Genomic DNA, 18,730 nt, shown 5'->3' on the forward strand with positions numbered 1-18,730 from the left:
TAGTGCAAGACGTATCACGCCTGTTCGCGCGGACGAATATGTGCCGTTTTGCAGACGTCCCACGGTTCGAACAGCCAGACATGACAGTCGTCGCAAATCTAATTTTAGAAAATGAGTCGAAATCTTTGGAAGCACATGTCTGTGCAACCTAATATTTAATTTGTCACTTCTGTTTTGTTATTCGAATTTTATTGTGCTATGGTCTTAACATTACAGCAACTAAAGGCTGGACAACAATACCAGAGCAGGACATCCTGTACAGCACAGATCTTTAGTTAATGTTAGAGCACATAAACAGGCATGAAAGTGGTTTGTTCACTCTGGACCTTCACGCAGCCTACCTTGCATGTTATTGACTGGGATACTCTGTCTGGGGTCATAATTAGATCACTGTATTAAAACATGAAATCGCAGAAATATATACATCAACTTGGCGAAGCGGCACAAGCATAATAGTTCTATATACTTGAATGAAGTGGAGAAAAGTTGAGCAGTGCCGCTATTGCAATCCCCACGCATGTGGGCAAGGAGAGGCACAGTCGCAATGCACTTTCAGCCATTTATTGACAAACACACAAATATAAAATGAGACCATTAGCATGGAGCTACAATATGCCAGAAGTCACGTCCAGAAACTTTTACATGACTAAGAACATCTTTCTGATATCCCTTACCAGGGCACGCCTCTTAAAGGCAAACATACAATACTACAGGCTTGAATTGTTTAATGGCATTTCAATTTGTCTCAATGGGGAATACTAATTTGAAACACTTTGTTGACTCACGGTGATGCTAAGCAGCTAGCTCTGACAAAAAAATAAATAAAAATTGTGATTCAATACATGAGGTCAGCGGCGCCCCCACTTGGGTCTGAGTCTTTACCCCGCAACATAGGGAAGTTCATCCCAGCCAGTCGAATCACCGCCACATTGAACACATGCAGGAAGAAGACAAGGAGGAGGATCCAGAAGCAGACGTCGAAACGCTCGCTGTACGTCTGGAACACGAAGGTCACCTCCTCGAAGTTGGCAATGCGTTCTGACAGACGCTCAATCTTCACCTCGGACGCAAACAGGATCACAACCATGAAGCTGCACGTACCTGCCAGGAGGTGGAGTCTGGATATGATCGACAGCTTCAAGCCAATGTGCGAAAATTTTGTATTTACAATGAATATTAATAAATTTTCCAACTGCGAAGTGTCAAGTTTGTCTTTTAAGGATGCATTGAAGTGGCCTAAATGAGCATAAAGTAAAGCAAACATTGCATATTTCCTGTGTTGTTTTGCGCATGGCTTCTTCAGACATTTGTGGGTCTCCTCATGATATAGACTTGCCTAGAAAATTTCATATCGGCAAGTAGCTTTGGGGGATGACTTTTCAAAAAAGTATCAATTTTAGAGTCACCAACCCCCTGTCAGCATGCATTAAACTTTTTTTCCTCACCTATCTGTCTCTCATATACAGTATGTGCATAATTGTTCATCTATCTATGCCAGAGATGCATAACGACAGGCAGAACAATTCAATGCTGCTTCCACTACATGGCCAAAGGTGCAATTAATTACCATCCATTTGTTTGCACATGTCACTAGCATGATTTTCTTTGCACATGTTTTACGCTGGAAGGACTTCCTGATGTATTCAGTTTTTAAAATGTATAAATGGGCCAGGTCATTTGTTCATCAGGTAAAAGAGAAAAAGTGGTGTACGTACAATAGCTGATTTTAATAATTGTTATTCTGAAACATTACATTTGTTGTATTTAATTTTATAACAATCTATTAACCTACTATTTAATACGATAAGTTTAAAAAAAACAAAATAATTTATCATTTTAAAAAAGGAAATAACATTTAAAATATATTGATTATAAATTATGTATATTAATAATTTTATTCTATTATTTACAACACAATTATTAATTTTGCAAGTATTTGATACTGATATATATGTATATATATGTTTTTTTTAAACGTATGGGTAAAATTGTTTATTTTGCTATTTATATTATTAACACGAAATAACTAATTATCTAAATAAAATAATACTTGAAGTAAAACCTATTTATTGTACTATGGTTTAATTTTCGTATTTACTATATACAAATGTAACAATTGTTTGATAATGTAAATACATTATTGTTATTAGTAGTAGTAGTAGTAGTAGTAGTATTTACAAGAAAAAAAACATTTATTTAATTAAAAGATACATATAAAAATCCTCTTACAATTGTTTTATTTACAATGAATGATTACAAAAAATAAATATGTTTTAAGTTAACCAGCTTCATTGAGGGCAAAAATGAATGCATTCAATGTTACAGGTCTCTCGATCATATAGATAAAGTCGGCCAGATCAAAGAACTAGGCAGGCGTGTGGCCCATGCGCAAGTTAAGTACAGTAGATTTTGTGACATTTTGATTGGGTGGTGTGCCCTTGCTCAATAAATGTTGGAGAAACACAAAAGGGCTCTTTACACCCCAAGAAACTAAATAGCAATGTTAACTTCGTCAGCTTGAACACTAATAATCATCATAATTACTCACAGCAGATGGACGTCCACAAGTAAAGCCCCAGAGGGCCATGCAGCGTCTCGTAAGGACGTCCAAAGGCGTTGAAGAAGAAGAAGCCGCTGGACACGGACGAGAAGACGATCAACACACCGCAGAAGAAGAGGATGGTCACGTGGAGACCTGCTGGGATGGCGTCCAACAACTCTGAAAAGACTGACGCACAACATTACACAACTTTACACACGCGACAGGGACTTTTAAAGATACAGTGAAAATACTATAACGACATTTAAACGGTAAGGACATAATTGAGGACAAATAGACACACAATTGGGAGCATTTATGTTGAGGCCTGAGTTGTTCAGTGAGTTGTGAAGCAAGCAGTGAGGCAGAAACATGAAAGGTCAGTGTGGGAACTTGTTAGAGCTGGATCACTGCTCTCACATAACTTTAGACAATAAACACTTGTCTCTTGTCTAACTGTCCAATCAAGGGTCCAGATGTCTAAGTTGTCCTCTTGTCAAGTGTGCACAACAAAATACCAAGATTCTTCTAAACTAAGAAATGACAGATAAAAAGATAGCAATGAAGTTTCATCAATTTCCTCCACTGTATCATATATTCTCTATATCATAGTACTATGCAGTACATTATTATACAGTATATAGCTTAAATGATATTGATGTCTGTGTTGAGAGATTTTTGAATAATTGAAGAAGCCGCTGCTGTCTTTTATTATTGATGAGGTGAAACTTCATCATTGACGTGTTTAACACAAAGCATGTGCATACAGCGTGTACAGTACACATGTAGGCCTACATGTGTACCCGTATATGGTGCATCATAATATATCAGAATGTAGAGAAATAAATGGATTTCGGCTATATGGATTCACTTCACACTGTAAAAAGTTTGCTACAGCAAATGAAAAACAGTTGCTATTCATGTTATCTCAATTTAAACAATAAATTGATTCATAATTAAACAATAATAACAACAATAGAAATGATTGAATAATGAATAATAATAATTAATAAATAAATTAAGTATAAATTGGTCTTCTATAAAGTGTTTTAAGAATCTATGGGTCATAACAGGTCAATAACAAGTAATAAACCATCATATAACTTCACTTGTCAAGCATAAACATCAATGGTAAATTTTTTTTTTTCATGCGATATCTTAATTGTCATATCATATTTTGCTGTTTGTCACAATCCTGTTATACAGAAACTCCAGCATCTGGAAAAAATATTCATCACTATTGCTGATAGGAGCCTGAAATATTATGTGAGTGAATGCAAATTCAATTTATCAGTTTCATTACAGTGACAAAGTTGCAAATTAATGCTAACGTTAAAGAGTTTTTGTCTAAGAGTACTTGCTAGCCGATTAATCTTATTTGTAAAATTGACAAATACATGTTTTATGAAAGACCTAGTGATATTTCTAATTTACTTTATTTTCTTTTATATTGCATACTGGATCCAGTTGGAAGTTGTTTTTAGTTAGCCATAAATGTTAGATGTGTATATAGATGTTGTGTATGTTTTGACATGGTGTTCAATTATCATTTGTGGGTTTCACAAAAGTGCAATTTTGCTACTAAAATGTGTTATGAATCACTTTTGCTATACATGTAGTTGGCTTTACATTTTGTCTCTGGACATCATTTGCATTGATAGCGCCTACTTGAAATTTCATAGGGAGGACAAAATGTCTTCCAATTCTGTAATGATACAACGATAAATAGTACGTATATTACTTGAAAATCGTGATGTCCTGCCGCCCAAGCCGCAGGTCTTGACTCTCTCCCCGTGGAAGAGTCCGTAAGCGAGACGTCCCACGAACTTGTCGAGCTCGCTCCCTGTAGCGTTGACTAGTTCTGCTCCGGTTCTGCACAGGACGAACCCGTCCAACCAGCGAGGAAGTCCGGCGGAAACCGCGGCTGCCAGCGCGCAACAAGCCGCCAGCGCGCCTCCGAAACTCAGCATCAGACGCTTTTGTCGCCGCGCGGCTGCCATGGCCGCCCTGCCCTGCCGCTTCACTCCACCATACCCCTCCCGCTCACCAAACAATTCCCCCCTTGTCTCCATGGCGACCGCGTCGCACCTGACCATGGGCGGAGCCAGAGATTGGGGTGTCCGGGGTGACGCAATAATTTTGGGATACATAACGCCTAACGTGTACAGTGGTTCCAGGGGCGCTGATAGAAAAAGAGAAAATAAAATTAACTAATATTATTTAACATCATTGAATCCATCGAATAACATGTACAGTATATATTTTATTATCACACAAAATGAACCATACATCAGTTGCACACAAAATCACTGTTCAAAGAAAAACAAAACATGAATTTCACGCACTAAAAACATAACTCAATGAAAATGTATTGTAAATGAATGTGACTTTTGCTCTTGCCTTTCACCTTGGCAAGTGCAACTCGTAATTCTTGCAACAAAGTCCATTCCTTTTCTTTGTATTTATGTCTACCATCCTAAAAATGATTCTTCACGTTTATAACAAATGAGATGAGTATCTCAAGGGATTTCTGAGTCAGAGGGTGCATTAAGATTTGGTGGCACCAAAAGGTCAATAACTGTCTGAGGCTAATGGAAGGCAATGCTGGTAATGGAAACAACATGGTGTCAATATACTCTATAACAGGGATTTATCAAAGAGGAGCAGCGCAAGAAGTTGAAATAATGTCCAGACTTTGCTTACTATGGCTTTGGCAGGAACAATGGAGCATGGGGGGAAAGCTTGTAAAGTTTTGGTGGTTGCTTAGCAGCCTGCCAGAAAGTAGCATGGATGTTTTTACCACTGTTTGCTATATTGCTGTTAGCATTCTGAAAACACTCCGCCAACCCCTCTTGACAGAATTTCCTCTCTGTTGTTGCAGCACTCCCAAGTTGAACATTTTTTAACTTCAGGCATAGCGCAGAAAAATCTGGAATAATTTCTGCATAATTTTACAGCCCTGTTACTGGAATTAAAGTATTACTAAGTACTGCAATTGGTAGTTGACTGTAAACACATCCACAATCGCAACACACTTGGCCTGATCCCACTTCCTGCTTCCAGCCAATGAAAGACGATAATGCTCAGCTGTGTGTGATGTTCCGGTCCACCCTGTCCATGGTGGTCCTGATCCAACTCAGGAAGTTTCCCAGGCGTGTGAAGACGCCATATTTGTCGCTGGCGGCGCAGCGTTCGCCCCAGCTAACCACGCCTGTCAGGAACCAAGTTCCACGGTAGTGGACTACAAAAGGACCGCCGCTGTCACCGCTGCACGCGTCCATGCCGGCCTCCGCGTAGCCTGCGCAGAACATGTTGTCCGTGATTGCCTGTAAGGGCGGGTTACAGGCTATCAGCATGCTGCTAACAATGCTAACATGACGCTAATGCTCACCTGTTCGGTGGACTTTGTGCAGACGCGCTGGTTGACCACCGGGAGCGCCACCTTCCTGAGGAATCGGGAGGAACGGCGCAGATACTGGGTGGCCCCCCATCCTGTCACCAGCCCCCGGTTGTCCTCCTGGACAGACCCATAAAAGAAAAGAGAATTAAACAGTGAGTAGTTAAACAATAAAAAGTTCAATCAATTCATGCAATGCAGAATGTGATAATGACGTGACGTGATTGTTGATGTTGGCCCACCTTCAGCAGGTATTTGGACAAGTGGGGGTCCGGCAAGCAGGCGGGGATGGCGGTGGGCCCCCTGACGACGGGCCGGGCGAGGTAGAGCAGAGCCACGTCGCTGTCCAGAGTGAATTCGTGGAAGTGAGGATGAAGCAGAACTTGCTTGACCAAAATCGTCTGCTCGCCTGGATCGCGACGCTGCTTGTCGTAGTCACCTTCATGCACAACACACGCGGAACACATAGCTTGAATATTGCTAACCAGTGGCTAACACATCATTTAAATGCATAAAAATAACCTGTGGCTAACACACAGCTCAACTATATCGTTAATAGGTGGCTAATAAATAGCCAAGATTTAGCTAATATTGTGTACAGTGCCTAAATGCATGGCTAACAGTAACAAATCTTTCAAAACAGCCTATAGTTAACACTGTTGCTAACACTGTAGCTAATGTGTAGTCTAAATATAGCTAACACGCTAACACCACATTGAAGATATGTGGGCCGCTTCATAGCAGCCTGTATGTCCACTCATGTTGACGCACCATGCTAACCTAATGTGAATGTGTATTGTACCTATGGTGACATGGTGAGCTTTCTGCTGGAAGCAGTGCGCGGCCGAGATCACCCAGCGATCTGACACCAGCGTTCCCCCACAGAATCCGTAACCATCAGCACGACGGATGAGAACCTGAAGGCAGCGCAGTCAGTCACATACAGTAAGTCCGGAGTCAGTCTTAAGTTGTTACAGTTTCAAGTGATACACTGTGGCAAAAATCAAGGGAATGGAGTGAGTCATTACTTGGGTTAAGCAAGTCAGTCAAGGTATACTCACCTGCCAGGGACTTCCTCCCAGTCTCTCCAAGGCTCCTCCCACAATGCGAGGATTGAGTTGCTTGCTGGCGTTGTACGTCCAGTTGAAGTAGTCGTCATGCAAGATGGCGCCCATTTCCAAGGTGGCGTTGGCGTCGTCCAAGATGGCGTCCATTTCTGCAGTGTAATTGGCGTCATCCAAGATGGTGTCTGTTTCTGAGGTAAAGTTGGCATCATCGGAGAAGCTCCAGAGGGAGCGACCTCGCTGCAACGCTGCCGCCTGCTGGACGCCGCAGGGAAACGTCACTGAGAGCGTGCAGAAGACAAAACATCAGTAGTTCTGTCGTGTATGTGTGTTGGCCACAGGAAGTGATGTCAGTGATGTGGACGGTACCTGTCTTGGAGCAGCTGCGTCCATCTGACTCAAGCTTGAAGCCGTCAGCGCATCCACACTGAACACCAGCGCCCCCTGGCAGGTCTGTGCAGTACTGCCGGCAGCCACCGTTTCTATAAGAGCATGATGACACCTCTACAGACACACAACACATATACTTTTACACAAACATTCACATAAATACACATACAGTAATACAAACAGAAACATACATTACGCAATATGCATACTCACGCACATAAATATACAGACACGCTTATACATAAAAACTGTGTAGGCAAGGCAATTGGTCGTCATGGTTACCCAGGTGGCATGTGCTGCCGTGATAACGGGGCGGGCACAGACACAGGAAGTCTCCGCGCTCCAGCGTGCACTTCCCGCCATTTACGCACGGGTTGGTCCTACACGGATTCAAGTCTGCAGAAGCACAACGGCGGGAACTTCATTACTTCCTGTTCATGGTGTCGCTTCCTGCGTTGGGTGGACTCACTCGTATACCGGAACCAGAACTCCAGCTGGGGAGCGACAGCAGAATATAGCAGCGTATCACTGCGGTATCCCGAGAAAAGAAATCAGCTCTCACCGTCTTCTCCCGCGACTGGAAGATCTCAGCGGCCTCCTCCTTAGAGCAACGTTCTTCGTAGCATTCCCGCTCCAGGTCACCGGGAAATACCTCCTCCAGCAGGTTGGAATTTGATCGGCGCCTCCTAGTGGTGGCAGCCGATCGCAAGATCTGCCCGGCCGTGTCACGCTGCAGGAACACTGTGGCGGCAGATGCTGGTGTTAGTGGTGAGACATTTTCACACTGCAATTAGTGGGGCGCACACAATAGTAGGCTGCTAATTTCATGTTGCCGCGCAACTTTTTCACATGACCAAGTGCAGTGTGAAAAGGCTTTTGCAGTGGTCAAGCAAAACTCACCTGTGCCCTCCACCAGGGCGGCGCTGAGCAGCAGTAGTGTGGTTGTCGTGGCAACAGATGTCAACATGTCTGCAAAGATGCACATATTTAGGACTTTAAATACATAATAATACAAAAAGATGAAGAAAATAGTTTTATTCTGCAGTTTCCCAAACATATTGTAGGTCGCATGTACCTTTTTAATTAAATTTCTTCCTTTGAAATGTATTTTTTTTTTCCTTGTGTGTGCTGCCTTCATGTCTTGGGTCTTACTCGTTTATCAAGGCAAGGATGGGCAGCGACGATGCAGCAGCTGACCACTCACATCATTTCAGACAGATTGGTGAGTTTCAAATCTTTTGTTACTATTTTCAGTAGTAAAAAGTTTATATTTTGTCCTGAATTTGAGTTGAGTTGAATTTGATAACTTCATTATTTTTCACGTAGAACTAATACCTTTAAAAAAACATTTTTCCACTTGCTGTCGACTGAAAATGATATCACATGTGCTGAGGAAATAGGTAATGACCAATCACGGCTCACCTTTTTTTCTGGGCTTGATCAGCAAACCGAGCCATGATTGGTTGTTACCTGTTTTCTCAGTACAGGTGATGTCATCTTCAGTCAACAGCAAGTGGAAAATTTAGTTTTTAAAGATATTAATTGTTCATGAAAAATAATTAAGTTATCACATTAATGATAGAGAAAATGTTTTCTTACTGTTGAAAATGGCTCAATGAGTCAAGTATCCCTTTAATAAAGATAGTGTTCTGCAGAGTTGAACTTTCTAGATAAATGATAATGTATGTAAAATGTTTTCTTATTCCTGAAATATATATTTTTTTCTTACTGGGGAAAAAACATTTAAAACACTGATACATGTCGCAGACATTTATTTTGTATTTAAACAATTTAACAGGAAAAATCAACTTCAAAATGTTGCCAATTACATTGAATTGCTTTTCTTCAAAAGCAAAAAAGAAAACAAATATTGACTTGAAAATATATAAAACAAATATTGATTTGTTTATTTACACACACTCTTTCTTGAACTAAGAAATTGTTTTCCGGCATTATAGTATACTGCTCTATATTTCATGTTCTATGTTAATTTCATGTACATATAAACTGTGTACATGAAATTATCAAAAGTACAGAACAGTATACCATGAACTTAAAGGTATACCCCCCCATAAAGGATATGAAGAAAAACAATGTTACTAGTGAACACTCCTGGATGACCAAGCTTCTCAGCCCATAGGGGGAGTGCAGAGTGCAGAGGAAACGTGTTGGCCACTTGTATACTACAGCTCGTTACCGTTTGCTACCATTCCAGTTTCCCCTCACTTATGAACAAAACACCAATTGACTTGAAGTCCTCCACTTGGGGCTGGATCTCATCCCTGACCCTTTGCCGATTGAGGACCTTGTCTCAGATTTGGAGGTGCTGACATTCATCCCAAACGCTTCACACTAAGCTGCGAACCACTCCAGTGAGAGTTGGAGATCACAGCTTGATGAGGATGGGATGTTTTCCAAAGTTGTTGAGCATCGTAGGAGGTCATGTTTTGTCAGGTCCCCCACCTAGGACCTCTTTGCCATGGGTATACAGCTCCAGACCGCTTTGCTTATTCGATCATTGAGACACACAAACCCCTCCACCATGATAAGTTGACATTTCAATGAGGGGTCAACATAAGATTTATTATGTAAAAAGACATGAAACATTCAGTAAACTATGGAGGTCAGTAAATATGGTACACCGTGAATGAATACTGTGTTTGTATGTAAAAATTGCGAAAGAGTAGTAACCGTTAACTGCAGACCTACCTTGTGTTTTCGCAGAGGACGATGATTGACAGTTGGCATTAGTTTGGAGCTAAAATGGTGGCTCCGTTGATCGTTAACCACAACTCAAACATTGATGTGCTTGACATGACGTCATCAGCACACATTACTCAAACGACACATATTCGAGACAGATTGTTGCTGCCATTAGAGGCAACGCTCATTTATTTAATTGATTAATTTCATAGTTTTGATTTGGTAGTAAAAGAAAAATAAATAGTCATTATTTGTATGTAAAAATGTTAAATAAGTCATAATATTCAGATAATTTCATTTGAATTAAAAACTTTATTGAAAAGGGGAAGAGACTTTTTTGTTCCATCATACGTTGTTAAGGGACACTGTTAATTGACGCACAGGTGGACAACAAGGAATGAGCTTGTCCAGAAGACATGCTTTTTTGTTATTATTCCCTTTGAGTGATTGTGGCCAATGAGGTAAATACTTGTCATTTCATTTCTTGTTTATTGTGAAGCCTCTTTATTTTGTGTGCTAATTGAGCTTATTTTCGCTCTTTTTATTAGTTCTGACGGCATTGTTAATGTGTTGTTAACATGTACAAGACATGTGGACGACATTAAATGTCAGTTGAAACCCAAGAACGAATTTGAGTCTTGATTGAACTCAAAGGGAGTAACAGTCAGAACTCAGCCGCTTCGTGCTGGAGAGGAGAAGTCTGAACGCAGCCGTTTCGTGCTGGAGAGAGAGGAGGAAAAGTCGAGGTGGCGTCAACGAGCAGCTCGTTAAGTGATGACGTCGCTCTCAAGAAGCAATTGAAGAATAACCGATTGCTTGCGCGGACAGCCCAAAGGAGAAGCAACCGGAGTCCAGGAGTGGAGCGTGGTTAATCTACTACCAAGTAACACGTTTAGAACAAGCTAAATGTGAAGAAGTGCATTAACTTTGCTAACTTTGAAGGGACTCTATAAGTGCATAAAAGGGGCTAACTGCTGTGGTTGAAGTACAAGTTAAGTTTGGAAATTGTTTGTTTGATACAAAGTGGCAGTCATTAAGCTTAATTCAAGTTATTTTCAAGCATTTTGACCATTTTTAAAAACTACACTAGGTACTAAGGTATTGAAAGAGCAAGTTTTATTATTTTGATGGACATTTAAAAAACAAAACAAAACATTTTTGTTGTGTAACTGAAGATTTATTATAATATATTATACAAGATAATATATAAGGTGTTTGCAATACACATTTAGTTGCCTATCTATAAGAAAATAGACCATTTAAGTTAATAAGATTTTAGTTTGCCACATAACCTGAGTTAAAGCCACACTATTCAACTGAATACATTAAAGTTAAAAGTTCATTATAAATAGGGGTGTGAATTGCCTAGTACCTGACGATTCGATTCGTATCACGATTCACAGGTCACGATTCGATTCGATACCGATTAATCCCGATACGAATTTATAAGTCGATTGTTGCGATTTTTTTTCATTCAAATTTAGAAAATACTAATCAGTAAGCTTGCAGAGTGTAAGATTTATATGAAAATGTATTATTTATTTATCTGAAATTTCAGTCTTATAGAGGTTGTAATCTGTTTCATGTTTGAACAGCATTAAAATAAAATATTAAGGCTTAATGTTCCGTTCATATAACATTCTTCCATGCTCAAGGTGTGAATCCTAAAAAAAAAAAAAAAAAAAAAAAAAAAAAAATAGATTCTGCCGATTATTGAATCGATTCGAGAATCGCGCGATGTAGTATCGCGATATATCGCCGAATCGATTTTTTTTAACACCCCTAATTATAAAGCATCAACAATGTGTGACATGGCTGACCAACAAGACTGTGACACTGAACCTGCAGAGTTGAAACAAGAAGAATGCCCTGAAGAAGCTTCAGATATAAGCTCACCTCAAATAAGCACAAAACATGCTGCTGTTGCAGAGAGTTTGAGAAAAAGTACAAGAATAAGAAAGCTCACGGAGAAAGGACAAGCACTGCATGAAGAAAGAATAAGCAAGCTTCAAGCTCGCTTCAAGGTTCGTTATGACAAATGGAAAATTGCTGTTAAAGAAGCTAAAACAGAACTTGACGATCCTGTTAGCACAAGATTGCACAATTATATTGATCGGGTAAAATTTACCTCTGATGAAGTGAGAAAAGCCTATGACGAGCTACGTAGCTGTGAAATTCCTGACAGTGACACACGTCGCAGAGTGGACACCTGCGATGCTCTTTCTTGTAAGTGTCATGGTTCGGTTCTCAGCCCTGTTGTGCTCTTGTGTGTGTGTTTTCAGTGCCAATTACGAGGGGGGCGTTTCCCAGCCCCACACCTGCATCAAGTTGGCAATCAAGACTTTAAAAGGACTCCGAGCAGCACTGCACGCTGTCGGATTATTATTTGCTCACCTCCGTGTCCAAGTGTTCTCCGCGTTTCCCTGTTGGTAAAAGTTTTTTGAATCTGCCGTCGTCTTTAGTTTACTTGTATTCACGTGTGTGTTTCCGCGTCGCCTTTTGTTTGATATACTCGTGTTGATTGATTCCGTGTACATTTCGTGTCGTCCTTGCCGGGTGCAAGTGAGTTATGTTTTTCTTGTCCTTGCTGTTAGCAAGTGTTTTTTGTTACGTTAGTTCTCCTTGCCGTTTGCAAGCGATTTTGGTTATGTTAGTTTTCCTTGCAGTTGCAAGCGCTTTTTGTTACATTCGTGTTCCCTGCCTTTTGCGGGAGTTTTGTGTTTTCCAATTCCTCCTTGCCTTTTGCAAGTGTCCTTTGTTACTGCCGTGTCCCTCGCCTGTGTGCAGGGGCACCGCTGAAAATTTCGTTGTCTTGCCTGCGCGCAAGCTTTGTGATTTCGGTTTTTCCAAGAGAATAAATCGAGGTTGTTTTCCTCCTCCGAGCCTGCCTTTTTGGGATCTGTTCTTTATCGACTCAATCGAGTCGTCACAGAATAATCCGACCATGGATCCCGCAGACTCGGAGAAGGTGAGACGGGCGTTGGCCAGCCAGGGGCAACGGGTTGGGCAAACTGAGACCACCTTGGTGGGACTCCAAGAGGTGGTAGGCAGGCTTGCTCACCGGTGCGAGGAGATGTTCGCGAGGCTCGAGCAGCTCGGTTCCCGCGGAGTGCTAAACTCGGAACTTCCGCGAACAGACTCAGCCACGTTGGCACCCCCAGCAGCTCCTAGGGAACCCGTTTTGCCCCATCCGTCGCGCTATGACGGACAGCCGGGTGGTTGCGGTCAGTTCTTGCATCAATGTTCGCTTATTTTCGATCAGCAACCGTACACCTACGCTCGTGATCAATCTAAGATTGCTTTCATTATGAGCCTCCTGTCTGGTCAAGCCGCTACCTGGGCGATGGTGGTGAGCAACTCACGACCAGACCTCCGGTCCTCCTTCCCGACTTTTGTTTCAGAATTTCAACGTGTGTTCGACCATCCAGTCAGGGGGAAGGAGGCCGGAGGTCGGTTGTTAGACTTAGTGCAAGGAGAAAGATCAGTCGCGGACTACTCGATCGCGTTTCGAATTCTGGCCGCGGAAAGCGGATTTGATGACTGTGCTTTACGAAGCATTTTCCGTCGTGGATTGAACACTGTACTTAAAGATGAGTTGGCGGTCCGTGACGATACGAACTCTCTCGAGGGACTTATAGAACTCACCATTCGGTTGGACAACCGCTTACGTGAACGGCACCGAGAGCGTGTCTGTGAGCGGCATGGGCCATCCGTCAACCACCGCATGACTGGACTCAGCCTCGTCGACGACGCAGAAGCACGTTCCCTCCCGGGCGCCCCAGCTGACACAGGGGGGCTCATGCAGGTCGGAGGTGGACGTCTGCATCCCGAGGAGCGTCGCCGTCGATGGCTCACGGGAGCCTGTCTCTACTGCGGTCAACCAGGGCATCGGGTGGCTTCCTGCCCGGCGAAACCACCACGTCGGACGCGACCAACCACCCGACTGGGGGGTCGGGCCAAGGAGACCCAGGAGTCTGGAATTGACTCGAACCAGGGTAAGCACTTGCCGGGGGGAACCGAACCTAGCCTTGCGAGTAGGACTAGCTGTGATGTTCAACGGTTAGAATTGACAGGGGAGTTGTCCGATGGCGGTATGAATCTTAAAATTAAGGCACTCATAGATTCGGGGGCCGATGATTGCTTCGTCGACCCGTGTGTGGTCGAGGCGTTAGGGAGTCCGATGGAACCATTAGAGAAGGTTAAGGAGGTTTTCGACCTCGATGGGCGGTTATTGGCGCAGGTCCGACATGTTACCGGACCACTTACTTTGAAGCTTTCGGGGAACCATGTTGAGAGAAGGAGCTTTTTCATTATGCCATCCCGTTCTGCTCCTCTAGTGTTGGGCCTGCCGTGGTTAAAGACTCATAATCCCGATATTGATTGGGAGAAGCCGGCCCTAGAGAACTGGAGTCCCTTCTGCCATGCTCATTGTTTGAAGTCGGCAGGAGGGGCTACCACAGTAGCCTAGCTCCAGAACCCGTTTGTCTTGATCATGTCCCCGAGGAATACCATGACCTAAGTAAGGTTTTTAGCAAAGATCGCGCGCAAGCATTGCCGCCCCATAGGCCTTATGATTGTGCGATAGAGTTGATCCCAAATGCGCCATTGCCGGGTTCACGCCTTTATCAGGTGTCCCAGCCGGAACAGGACGCCTTACGGGAATATATTTCGTCTTCACTAGCAACCGGTCAGATCCGACCGTCAAAATCACCCGTAGGTGCGGGGTTTTTCTTTATCGAGAAAAAGGATAAAACTCTCCGTCCGTGCGTAGATTATCGAGGCTTGAACGACATTACCATAAAAAATAAATATCCGCTTCCCCTGTTAGACTCAGCATTTGCCCCGTTACAGTCCGCTAGAATTTTTACAAAGCTCGACCTGCGTAGTGCCTACCATCTGGTGAGGATACGGGAGGGGGATGAGTGGAAGACCGCCTTCAAGACCCCACTCGGGCATTTTGAGTATTGCGTAATGCCATTCGGTTTGACTAATGCCCCAGCGGTGTTCCAATGTCTGATTAATGATGTCCTTAGGGACATGCTGAACATTTTTTGTTTTGTCTATTTGGACGACATCTTAATTTTCTCACGCGATGTGCACGAACACCGGCAACATGTCCGCTTGGTTCTCCAGCGCCTTCTTGAGAACCGGCTCTACGTTAAGGCGGAGAAGTGTGAATTCCACTCTAAGTCGGTTCAGTTCCTGGGCTTTATCATTGAGGGAGGGCAACTTCGAGCGGATCCGGTCAAGACCCAGGCCGTGGTCGATTGGCCGAGCCCCAAGACACGGAAACAGCTGCAACGTTTTTTGGGCTTCGCCAATTTCTATCGGCGTTTTATTAGGAATTATAGTTTACGGGCAGCCCCACTTACCAAGCTGACTTCGAGTAAAGTCCCGTTTAGGTGGACACCTAGTGCCGAAGAGGCGTTCCATGATTTAAAACAGTTGTTTGTCAACCCACCTGTACTGGTCCACCCTAATACCGATGTTGCTTTTGTGGTCGAGGTTGACGCGTCGGATTCAGGAGTGGGGGCGGTCCTGTCCCAGCGGTCGCCAGAAGACGGGAAGCTCCACCCCTGTGCCTTCTTCTCCAGGCGACTGAGCCCCGCTGAGGCCAACTACGACGTCGGGAACCGGGAGCTGTTGGCAATTGTCCTGGCGCTACAGGAATGGCGACACTGGCTGGAGGGCGCCAAGGAGCCCTTTGAGGTTCTGACGGATCACAAAAACCTGGCGTACCTCCGGGCCGCCAAGAGACTCAACTCACGGCAGGCACGCTGGGCCTTGCTGTTTACACGATTCAACTTTGTCGTGAACTATCGCCCGGGTTCCCGGAACCAGAAGTCCGACGCTCTGTCCCGAATGCATGATGCTGCAACTCCCGAGGTCGGGACAGAACCGGTCCTGCCAGAACATTGCTTTGTGGGCGCGCTGCGTTGGGAGATCGAAAAAAGAGTCCTGGATGCTCTGGAGGGAATCACTATTCCTGGGGAATGCCCGGCCGAGAAACTATTTGTTCCTGTCCCGTTGCGGGCGGAGGTCCTGCAGTGGGGTCACAGCTCACGAGTGGCATGTCATCCGGGAATTAACAGGACTCTTGCCCTCGTCAGCCAGCGTTTCTGGTGGCCAGAAATGAAGAAGGACATTGTCGAATTCGTCAAGGCCTGTACCGCTTGTGCATGCGGCAAATCCTCCCACCAGCCTCCGGTGGGTCTACTACGGCCGCTACCCATCCCGTCGCGGCCATGGTCCCACATCTCCCTGGACTTCATCACAGGCCTCCCTAGGGCGAGAGGAAACACAGTGATTATGACCGTGGTAGACCGGTTCTCTAAGCTGTCTCACTTTGTCGCCCTCGCCAAGCTACCGTCATCCTGGGAGACAGCACAGCTCCTCATCCGTCACGTGTTTCGGCTCCACGGCATTCCGATGGACTTGGTATCAGACCGTGGGCCGCAATTCATCTCCCAGGTCTGGAGAAAGTTTTGCAAGCTGCTGGGGGCCACCGCCAGCTTGTCTTCTGGATATCACCCCCAAACAAACGGCCAAACAGAGAGGGCCAACCAGGACCTCGAAGCAGCCCTCCGATGTGTTTGTCTACACAATCCTGAATCCTGGTCTTCTCACCTCTCTTGGATCGAGTACGCCACCAACACCCTGCCGTCATCAGCGACTGGACGCTCACCTTTTATGGCGGCTTATGGCTATCAGCCACCCCTGTTCCCGTCACAGGAAGGTTCCATTGAACTGCCCACGGTCCAGCATCATCTTCGGCGGGCCCACAAGGTATGGCGGGAAACCCGAGCGGCGTTGTCCCGCACGGCGGTCCGCAACAAAGAGATCGCGGATCGCCGGCGGCGTCCGGAACCCTCCTGCCAGCCAGGAGACAAAGTCTGGCTCTCTTCCCGGGACATGCACCTTGCTGGGTGCTCCAAGAAGTTGGGTCCGCGTTACATTGGACCTTTCGAGATTCTCTCAATCATTAATCCTGTTACAGTGAAGCTCAGACTACCGCCCTCACTCAAGGTGCATCCGGTGTTCCACGTCTCCCTCCTCAAGCCAGAGACCCCCAGCCCTCTGCATCCTCCTGAACCAGCTCCGCCTCCTCCCCGGTTGGTCGATGGAGATCCCGTCTACACGGTCAAAGAAATCTTGGACTCGAGGCCCAGGGGCCGGGGCTTCCAGTATCTGGTCGACTGGGAGGGCTATGGACCCGAAGAGCGCCAGTGGATCCCCCGCTCCTGGATCCTGGACCCGTCATTGCTCGAGACCTTCCATACTGCACACCCAAATAAACCAGGTGGTCCGCCAAGGGGCGTCCGTTAAGGGGGGGGTACTGTCATGGTTCGGTTCTCAGCCCTGTTGTGCTCTTGTGTGTGTGTTTTCAGTGCCAATTACGAGGGGGGCGTTTCCCAGCCCCACACCTGCATCAAGTTGGCAATCAAGACTTTAAAAGGACTCCGAGCAGCACTGCACGCTGTCGGATTATTATTTGCTCACCTCCGTGTCCAAGTGTTCTCCGCGTTTCCCTGTTGGTAAAAGTTTTTTGAATCTGCCGTCGTCTTTAGTTTACTTGTATTCACGTGTGTGTTTCCGCGTCGCCTTTTGTTTGATATACTCGTGTTGATTGATTCCGTGTACATTTCGTGTCGTCCTTGCCGGGTGCAAGTGAGTTATGTTTTTCTTGTCCTTGCTGTTAGCAAGTGTTTTTTGTTACGTTAGTTCTCCTTGCCGTTTGCAAGCGATTTTGGTTATGTTAGTTTTCCTTGCAGTTGCAAGCGCTTTTTGTTACATTCGTGTTCCCTGCCTTTTGCGGGAGTTTTGTGTTTTCCAATTCCTCCTTGCCTTTTGCAAGTGTCCTTTGTTACTGCCGTGTCCCTCGCCTGTGTGCAGGGGCACCGCTGAAAATTTCGTTGTCTTGCCTGCGCGCAAGCTTTGTGATTTCGGTTTTTCCAAGAGAATAAATCGAGGTTGTTTTCCTCCTCCGAGCCTGCCTTTTTGGGATCTGTTCTTTATCGACTCAATCGAGTCGTCACAGTAAGATCATACAGCAAGCACAAGCAAATCTCACAGAAGATGATGAGAATAGAAGCATGGAAAGGAGATCAATGCACTGGAGTGATTTTGGCTCAGTGTTCATTCCAGCATCCTCCAAAAGATCCAAGCACTCAAGCAAGTTGTCTGTAAAAAGACAAGAAGCAGCAGCAGAACTTGCTGCAACCGAAGCCACTCTCAAAGTGATGGAAGAGATGGAATTTGAAAGAAAGAAACTTGAAGATCTTGAATTGCAGAATAAAGAAAGGCTTGCAAAACAAGAAGCAGAGAATGCTGAAAACCAAAGACTGTTAGAGCAAAAGCAGAGAGAGCTTGAACGCTTAGAAACTGTAAAGAAAATGAATGCGGCAAAGGCACGACTGAAAGTGTATGACCAAGACTGCAACTCAGATGGAGAAATTTCAACCTTTCTTCATGAAGGGAATAGTACAAGAAAGACCACACTTAAGCCAGTAATTCAGCCAGAACCCACGATGAATTCTTCACATCTGAATCCAAGTGCGCAGCCATTCGCTATGCCACAAAACACCACAAGATGGCAACCTACAAACAGCGGCACACAGGAAGATGGAGTTATTGCAT

General features: G+C 44.5%; 2 protein-coding genes and 1 long non-coding RNA gene across 5 annotated transcripts; 1 reads left to right on the forward strand and 2 right to left on the reverse strand.

Moving 5' to 3' along the window:
• Positions 1–545: 545 nt before the first annotated feature.
• clrn1 (clarin 1) lies at positions 546–4,576 on the reverse strand. Its single transcript, XM_077514192.1, has 3 exons — positions 4,281–4,576; positions 2,549–2,728; positions 546–1,101 (listed from the first exon to the last, which is right to left on the reverse strand). The coding sequence occupies exons 1-3, from the start codon at positions 4,537–4,539 to the stop codon at positions 836–838; spliced, it is 705 nt and encodes a 234-aa protein (XP_077370318.1). The 5' UTR covers positions 4,540–4,576; the 3' UTR covers positions 546–835.
• A 241-nt stretch (positions 4,577–4,817) lies between these two features.
• On the reverse strand, positions 4,818–10,399 carry LOC144014385 (coagulation factor IX). 3 transcript variants are annotated; one of them, XM_077514194.1, is made up of 11 exons: positions 10,100–10,393; positions 8,291–8,359; positions 7,953–8,146; positions 7,860–7,884; positions 7,673–7,786; positions 7,370–7,504; positions 6,998–7,281; positions 6,739–6,853; positions 6,179–6,375; positions 5,931–6,056; positions 4,818–5,865 (listed from the first exon to the last, which is right to left on the reverse strand). In XM_077514194.1, exons 2-11 carry the CDS (start codon positions 8,355–8,357, stop codon positions 5,623–5,625), a joined length of 1,500 nt encoding a protein of 499 aa, XP_077370320.1. In that variant the 5' UTR covers positions 8,358–8,359; positions 10,100–10,393; the 3' UTR covers positions 4,818–5,622. The 3 variants fall into 3 exon arrangements, with proteins under 3 accessions (XP_077370320.1, XP_077370321.1, XP_077370322.1); XM_077514195.1 differs by having other exon boundaries at positions 4,819–5,865; positions 7,953–8,131; positions 10,100–10,388; XM_077514196.1 differs by having other exon boundaries at positions 5,627–5,837; positions 10,100–10,399.
• LOC144014387 (uncharacterized) lies at positions 9,293–11,318 on the forward strand. The gene is made up of 2 exons (XR_013282457.1): positions 9,293–10,554; positions 10,642–11,318. It is a non-coding gene; the product is annotated as an uncharacterized LOC144014387 (long non-coding RNA).
• Positions 11,319–18,730: the final 7,412 nt, after the last annotated feature.

Source organism: Festucalex cinctus, chromosome 2 (genome assembly GCF_051991245.1).
Source record: "Festucalex cinctus isolate MCC-2025b chromosome 2, RoL_Fcin_1.0, whole genome shotgun sequence".
Lineage (NCBI taxonomy): Eukaryota > Metazoa > Chordata > Actinopteri > Syngnathiformes > Syngnathidae > Festucalex > Festucalex cinctus.

What these genes read in the sequence shown, in the direction of transcription:
- clrn1 (XM_077514192.1), bottom strand. Translation starts at nt 4,539, where the DNA reads ATGGCAGCCGCGCGGCGACAAAAGCGTCTGATGCTGAGTTTCGGAGGC. An exon ending in CAGGACATCACGATTTTCAA is followed by an intron (nt 2,729 to 4,280) that starts GTAATATACGTA and finishes GTTGTGCGTCAG; the next exon opens with TCTTTTCAGAGTTGTTGGAC. An exon ending in CTTGTGGACGTCCATCTGCT is followed by an intron (nt 1,102 to 2,548) that starts GTGAGTAATTAT and finishes ACCTCCTGGCAG; the next exon opens with GTACGTGCAGCTTCATGGTT.
- LOC144014385 (XM_077514194.1), bottom strand. Translation starts at nt 8,357, where the DNA reads ATGTTGACATCTGTTGCCACGACAACCACACTACTGCTGCTCAGCGCC. An exon ending in CGGCAGCACATGCCACCTGG is followed by an intron (nt 7,505 to 7,672) that starts GTAACCATGACG and finishes GTGTGTCTGTAG; the next exon opens with AGGTGTCATCATGCTCTTAT. An exon ending in TGTCCAAATACCTGCTGAAG is followed by an intron (nt 6,057 to 6,178) that starts GTGGGCCAACAT and finishes GGGTCTGTCCAG; the next exon opens with GAGGACAACCGGGGGCTGGT.